General features: G+C 39.0%; 1 protein-coding gene across 2 annotated transcripts in view; it reads left to right on the top strand.

The window, feature by feature from the left end:
- Positions 1 to 7,628, top strand: part of nlgn3a (neuroligin 3a) — a 169,538-nt gene that overhangs the window by 54,724 nt on the left and 107,186 nt on the right. Inside the window, exon 3 of one of the 2 annotated variants that reach the window (XM_024283177.2) lies at positions 4,342 to 4,401. The exons of the other annotated variant lie outside the window; for it this stretch is intronic. Within the exon in view, the coding sequence (XP_024138945.1) occupies positions 4,342 to 4,401 (60 nt within the window). The remainder of the gene's footprint in view (positions 1 to 4,341; positions 4,402 to 7,628) is intronic. 2 annotated transcript variants of the gene reach the window in all.

Here is a 7,628-nt window from a genome sequence, read left to right as displayed (position 1 = left end):
AAAAAAAAAAAAAAAAAAACGGCAAGTTGGGGACACCCAAAACATCAAGAATTGAACCATGCATCAAAATGTGACGACTTCAGAATTAGAATATGTTGGATGAACACCATATAACTGAGGATCCATCTTGGCATCAGGCTGTACAGGAAATGTTGAAGGTGAACTCACGAGCCGTAGTCTCACCAACTGTGAATTTACAGCAGACACGAGATGATGCAGTCAAGCAAAAACCATTGTAACCAGCCAGAGCAGTACTGGCTACCTTTGGTGCTGTCCAAAAGACCAAGCAGCTCACTGGGTTACAACACAAGCAGTTTGCTTTGGTTCTTTTTTTTCTGTTAATCACACCCGAAAAGTGTCATTTTTGCACCTAATCTGACCTGGCAAACAGGACAGATTAGGACAAACATTTTCTCCCCTGGTAAATGTAGCAAAAACTACAGGAACAAAGTTACTTTTCAAAAATGTTTCTAAATAACCACTGCAATTGCAAAAATGACAATAAAGATGAAAAGCAGTGTTTAAAAAAAAAAAAAAAAAAAAAAGGACTCCATTTATTATGGTGCCATGAATTTGGTTATTAAAAATGAACCAATGATTAGAAATTACTACACAATTGTTTTGTTAGTTATTTATTCCCTCATTTTGACTGATTGGCTGCATATGTTGACTTGGCCCAATGCCACCAAAGTGCTGCAGATTTTGAATGTTTGATATTGTTTTAAGAAGCAGATTGTCCCGTGAGATTTGTGGGTATCGCGATTTCTTAAAGTAGGTCAAGCAGTGCTGAACGCAGCTCCAATAAAAGGCGCCTTCACTGGGACAGCCGCCACGCACAGCGCCTCCTCACATGAAACGCATTCTGTGAGACTGGGACGTAAATGTTTTTTTTTTTTTTTTTTCAAAAAAAGGGGCAGAAGCTTCGGTTCTTTTATGTTGACATCAAAATACTTTACATTTCTTAGACAATTGTGTTGTTGAACAGTGTTTTAAAGTCAATTTTATAGAACCAGAGTTGATGCAGGGGACTGCTCTGTAACCTCTGGAGATGGTTGTGTTCACAAAAATGCTGCACACAAAACAGAGCAAACAGAAATACATTATTTTTTTTCAAACTATCCTCTCTCCAGAGTCTGTCTTCAACTCATCTACAGCAGGCAGGAGGTCAATCTTCTTTCTGCCATGGCACTGATCCACTTTCTTTAACCGTTGCAGAATAGATTTTTCTCTGAAATGGGCCAAGAAACACTTTTGAAGACTATGCAAAGCTTTTTTTCATACATTTTTTGAAATATTATTAAATTATACATCACAAAACAAGTACAAAGACTCCACAGTATAATGTACTGAGTGTTGAAAGAAGTGTTAGATGACCCAGTTAGCCTGCATTTAATGTGTGTGTGAGCTAACTCTTCAGCTTGGCCACCATTAAGTTGTAAATAAAGCTTCTTGGATGTGGCTAGCCTCAGGCGGCAAACTATACTATCTTGCTGTGTACATAAAACATTTAGCTAAAATGAAAGCAACTTGCCCTAATGCTCGAATTAACAACACATTGACAGAAAATTCATTCAGAGGAATCAGAGATGGATGACGTTTTTGAAGTGAAAATGCTGCACAGCAGAATAACCACAAACTCAAAGTCACATAGTCAGGATGTTTAAAAAGCTAAGATGTAAAAAAGGGCTTGAATTTATTGAGAATATCTGAGGGTTACACACCCACTGAGGGAGCCAAGGGCAAGTCAGGGTGAGAGTTGTTGATTTATCCCCAGCACTTTTTTTCATTTTCCTCCCTGTAGTGTTGCAATCTTTTATGGAAATTAGTTTTTTTTTTTTTTGAAAACTGTCATTACTTGGAAGGCTGGTGACCTGCATCAACACCTCCAAATGTAGTAATTCTAGTAAGTTGTTTCAGAAAAGTACTATTTACTTCCTGGAGTGTGGAGAGATTTCACTTCAGAGCTGTTTGGCTCAGTTAAAATAAAAGAACTCTGCTGTGTTTGTTCCACTCATGTGAGCTGGTCTGACATCAGTCGGTCACTGTGCTCAGCTGACACACTCCTGCTATCTTTGAACCTGGAAAACTCCTCATCAGCACTTGATTTGGAAAATCACTGATGATCTACAGAGTGATTGTTTTAACTCCTCCTGCCTTTGCTGGGTGAGCTCTTGTCACATTTTGCTTTGATGTGACAAATGTGGAAAGCATTGATCCAACTTTGAAGACCCACTTTGATGAAAACTGTGCTTTCAACACGTTCTTGTGGCATTTTTCTCATGATGGAGGGCATATATAAGAAAATTAAGCTCTTTCTTTTTTTTATTCTAACCGTGAATCAGGAACAAAAAAAATGTGATACCCATTTTGATGCATCCACTTGTAGACAAATAGATCCGTGTACGTCTTTGTTTTCCTCATTCAAGATGGCATCTGAGTCAAATTGTACATCTGGATAGCTCCAATATTGATCGCTATTTTTGTTGCAGCTGTAATGTTAGGTTGTGGTTTAAGGGGCTGTAAGCTAGGTAGAGTTTGTAAACAAAGAGCTCTCAGGGAGGACGAGGGAAGAGGGGCGGGGTTGTTTTACATCAATAGTCCCGCCCACAACTCAGAGTTGTTCTATTGAACTACTCCCACTCTGCATAAACTGTTTTCTAGAGACCGAGATTATTCATGTTTCAACAAATGAGAGGATGTGGCCTGAAACAAGGTTTTTAGTGACTGATGATACAAAATTACAACTCTAAGAATTTGAATTATTTACTTCCAAATGTATAAAATTCCGCTCTGTGTTGTTATGTGACCATGGTTGCATCTCATACTAATATTGCACCTCTGCCAGATAAATTATTCATTATTATACCAAACCGATAAATGGACTCAACAAGGTCTTTGCTCTCGCCAGGTCTTTAAAAAAAAAAAAAATTCAAAAGCCCTCTCCACTTCAGAACATAAATGTACTCGGTAAATGTCATGACACTCAGCCTTTTACATTATGCAATTAACAAGAAGGCTGCAGAGAGGGGAGGTTAGGAGGAGAGGATATCAGGCGTAAAAAGACAAATCCATGCACACATCAGGATACAGCATTGCTAACAATGGAACATGTGCGGCACACAATACATTCACACTGTGCATAATGCATTTAAAGCATGCAGAGGATGAAATGGGAAAAATGAAAAACCTTCTGAGGTAAATGTTAGGAGAAATGTTTTTGAAGCTAAAACCTCCATTTCTCACTATTGATGTTATTCACTTGTATTTTGTGTTTCTATCATGAAGTATTTGGTGGAGCGAGTAAACTTTTTGCTTCAGGGTGGTAAGGAAAGAATGATTATTAAAAAAGAATGTTAACACAGATCCCATGTTTCTCAGAAAAAGCTGCTTTTCCCCTCAGTCGGCGCTCTAAGCCCCAAGTAATTTCTCCGTCAGACAAAAGTTCAGCCGTTTTCTGATAATAAAAGATTATTCCAAGAAGACATCTGATCCTTTTGTAATAATGAATAAATCCATAAATCGCATGTCATTTGACCTGTTAGGATTGTTATTGATTCATATTTATTCTGGCTCAATGATTCAGCACGAGGGGAACGTCAGCAACACGATTACCATCATCTGTTTTCATCATTTTGCAGGAGTAAAATCGGAACTGACAGGGTGCTAGATAAAAGGTATTTCTCCTGAAAAAACTGTTTTTTTTTTTTAGTAATAGATTGTTATTGAATTGACATTCTCAGATCTGCTGGCTGTCAGTGAAGAATATAAAAAAATAATAATTGCATTTGAAATATAACCTTTCTTATTTGTAGTGTAATTTTTATTTTGTTGTATTTATACATTTTACTTCTGAAGGTTTTTCTAAAGAAAATCTGCTCTGTCTCTTTACTAGATTGTCTTTTTAGTTGCAAAGTTAAAATATCACTTTTGGAACCTATAATTAACATTTTAACAAGTTTACATTGAAAAAACAAGCAAAAAATCCTTTCCTAACTATGTGTTGTTGCAAAAATCATCAAGCACAAATTTCTTTTTTAATAATACCAGTGTTACATGACTCTGCATAATCATACAGTATTCATTTGGGTTTACTTAAGTATATTCCTTTAATCTGTGTGACTCAATGAAAGTTGTGTGAAATTGTAAAATATTCAAACTATTAATGCTACTCCAAGTTTGTCAAAGTAATTTTGTTATGGTAACATGTATTTTATTTCATTCACACGTGGTTTGAATTGCTGCTCTCCTTGACATGACCCTTCCCCCCCATCTGTGTTGCCAAGCTTGCTATTTTTGAATTTCCCTGTGCCTCTCTATGTCTCTACTTGATTCCAATAACAGGGGTCCATGCAAAAAAACAGGGCGAGGAGTTATCGGAAAACAACGGTGATGAAGACGAAGGTATTTTCCTTGGTGAACGAAGACGGTGCATGGTTTCCTTTTTTTATTTATTACCATCAATTATGGGTTATGTTTGACTTTTTCTTTTAGACTATCATCAGCCATTACTGTCAATCAAAGTGACATGTTTTTAAATAGTGCATGTGAGCGTCCATTTTTATTTTTTATTTATTTAAAAGCAAGCTAAAGCTAGAGTCACAAAGGCAAGACCACTCCCCCAACGCCTCCTTGTGTGGGTGTGGCCAAAACCGATAATTGCAGATCAATAAATGCACAGTTGCGGTGTAATGTAAGACTGTTCACCGGGTCTGACTGCAGATTTAGATGAGGAGCGGCAGTTCAGGAGAGCTGCTGAAGAGGATTAGAGAAAAGAGGTGTAAGCAATGGGAAGTTGCTGCTCAGCAATCGCATTGTTCAATTTCCATATTTATTTTGGGATATTCCTGGCTCAGGATGGATCTCTGCCGAGATTAGAATGAGAGGCGCTTCTTGTGCTGCAACAGAAACGGCTTAAGACTCTGAATCTAAATGAAACCCTTCACACTAACCTGCTCTTGTCTTCTTTTGCTGCCATAGAAGAGTGTAATATAGGCTACTTTTTCATGTTTTTTTAATTTTCACGATTAAAAAATAATAACTGGTTAGGACCAAGCCTGCACATTTATTACCAAAACCTGACACGAACCATTTAAAGCTGCAGTTTCTGCCCTTGTTTTAACCCTTTAGCGCTTAAACACAAAATCTTCAACTAGCACCACTTTTCTCCTTCAGAATCTGCTGGAATGACATTGATCGTGTTAACTGTTGAAAAATATATGTAATATAAACACTGGAGCTATGCTGTTAAAGGGTTAAATGTTACAATTTCCACCTACGACAAACTTGTTTAGTATCAGTCTAGTTACAGGAACTTTCTTGTCTTGTACGTATATATATATCACTTTTCTTTTGATATCTGATAGCTTAGGCTCCAAAAACATTTTTTTTTTATCTTAAAAAATTCCAAGAATGTAAAACTTCTATTGTTTCATAGTTTTTTTTTTTACTTCTGATGTTTAAAGCTTTCTCGGGAAAGCACTTCCTTGTTGCCTGTAGGCTCTTCTCTAAAGACGAAGCCTCATGCTGGCCCCGATCACAGAACAGGAAGCGTTGCCATGACATCTCTTTAGCACTCAGGTGTTCCCCCATTCAAGCCCAGGGCAAGCTGTTAGAGCAGCAGATAACTGTCGTCAGTCCGTACTTCACCAGTGTTTACCTGTGCAGGTTTTCCTTTTTGGAAAAGGCCACGTGCATCAATATGCAGCCCATTTATAATTACTGACAAGTGCCAGTCCTTTTGTCTGGCGGGACTTTGCATGCAGGCACAGTGGTCTCCAAGCTGTTGCGCTACACTAGCTTAGCTGAAAGTGAGTGACTCTTTACTGACTGCAGCTAATGCTATTTACAGAACATTAGAGGTGAAGCACATTAGGCAGCATCTCTGCTGCACCACCGAAACTAATACATTGTGTTTTTTGACAAATGCTTTGGACATTTATGGGTAAATGAGTGGTCATTCTTTCTTTATGTGTAATTTTTCTTTTTTCTGGAGGATGTCTCCCTCTTGTTCCCAGAAGTGGCTTGGCTACTTCTGTGAAAAATAAAGTGAAATTTACTATATTTCCATCCATTACCACCAATGAAGAATCAAACACCTTTATTCATGCTAAAGTGGAGTCAGAGCACTACAAGAATTCTGACCCTTCTCCATGAGCCGATGAACCTCTTATCCGCATATTCCCTTTCAGCTAAGAGAGCTACTGTCTCGTCTTGTTGTTGTGTGTGACCCCCTCCATTTCACAGTCTGTTCATCCCAGAATTACCATGCTGTCTCTGTTGGCAGTCTGTCCATCCTGGGCTAATTTACTCCCTCTATCCAATGCATCAAAAACTCCCCGTCTCCGTCTTTCGACTGCTGGAGAATATCTAAAATTCTCAATCTAATAAATATTGCATCAATGAAAAATATTAAAAATGCTGTTGTTGCAGCATTTGTAATGGAGCACTGTATAAATTAACAATAAAAAAGGTTGTGGATCAACCCATTTGACAGAAAAAGAAAACACAAAATGAAATATAAAGGGAGAAAGTTCTTTTTGTGTCTAAAATGCCTCCACAAGTGATGGGTTTTCATCATGTGTTTTGCCATTTGTCCTTTGTGTCTGTCTGAGCGGCAGACACGCCCATCGAACCCCAGAGTGCATTCAAATTCTACACAACACTTCCTTTAGTAACACAGCCGTGTGAGGCCAAGTTGCTGTGATTTGCACCAGCCCACAATCAAGACTCAATTTTACAGAGGCTGTTGTTGCACTGTAAAAGCCAGCGCAAGCTTTCAATCACCCCGCTGCTGTTCTTTGATAAAGGAGAACATGTAAATAGTGGGATGGAGTTTGTGTGGGGGCTAAATCTCCCAGGTGGAACGTGGCACCGGCACTGAGGTGCTGTGCCCAGCGATAGGCAGCGAGAGGCAGCCGTCCCCACTCCACCTCCAGAGTGTCTCGCACCACTGCTGCCTCAGCCCACTTCCACTGATGAAAAATAGATCCGTGTACTTGTCTGCCATTTGGCAATTCGAGACTAAACCGGATGCTTCCGCCCAGTATGAGCACACGCGCATTTGTTCACATACACAAAGCAGGCTTTCCAACCTCCAGAAGCATGGGACACACACACAAACATACATGCCCCCCCTCCTTCATAGACACTTTCCATTGCTGCTCTGCCAGAGAGCAGAACTGAGCTCCACCTGCCCGGGTATTACCATTAATTCCATAGCACAGACCTGGCTGGATCTCCATCCAGCAAAGCCCTCAGCTCAGTCAGGCAGTCTGGAGAGTGGCAAATCGGCAGATTCATACTCCATTCTCCCCATTTTACTATCGTCCTAGTCTCTCTAATATGGAAAGCACAAAGAATCAGGCTCCTTGAACTCCATTTATTCAAAAATCTCTGAAATGCTGCAGCCCTCACCGCTTTTCCACAAGAGCAAGTTTTGCTAATGACGATCCAGTTGGCATCGTTTTCTATGGAAAATCTCTCCTATTGTCATCTGTGTTTCTATTTCATCCTTCACTTTTTATTTTTGACAAAATAAGTAGGAATTCAGAAACATAAAGGATAACCCCTTTTTTATATTTTTTGTGTTTTTTTTTTAAATCCGAAAACTCAAGAGCAGAGGTGGTTTA

The sequence above is a fragment of the Oryzias melastigma genome, linkage group LG10 (genome assembly GCF_002922805.2).
Source record: "Oryzias melastigma strain HK-1 linkage group LG10, ASM292280v2, whole genome shotgun sequence".
Classification (NCBI taxonomy): Eukaryota; Metazoa; Chordata; class Actinopteri; order Beloniformes; family Adrianichthyidae; genus Oryzias; species Oryzias melastigma.
The sequence above is the reverse complement of the archived record's forward strand: the minus strand, read 5'-3'. Positions and strand labels throughout refer to the sequence as shown.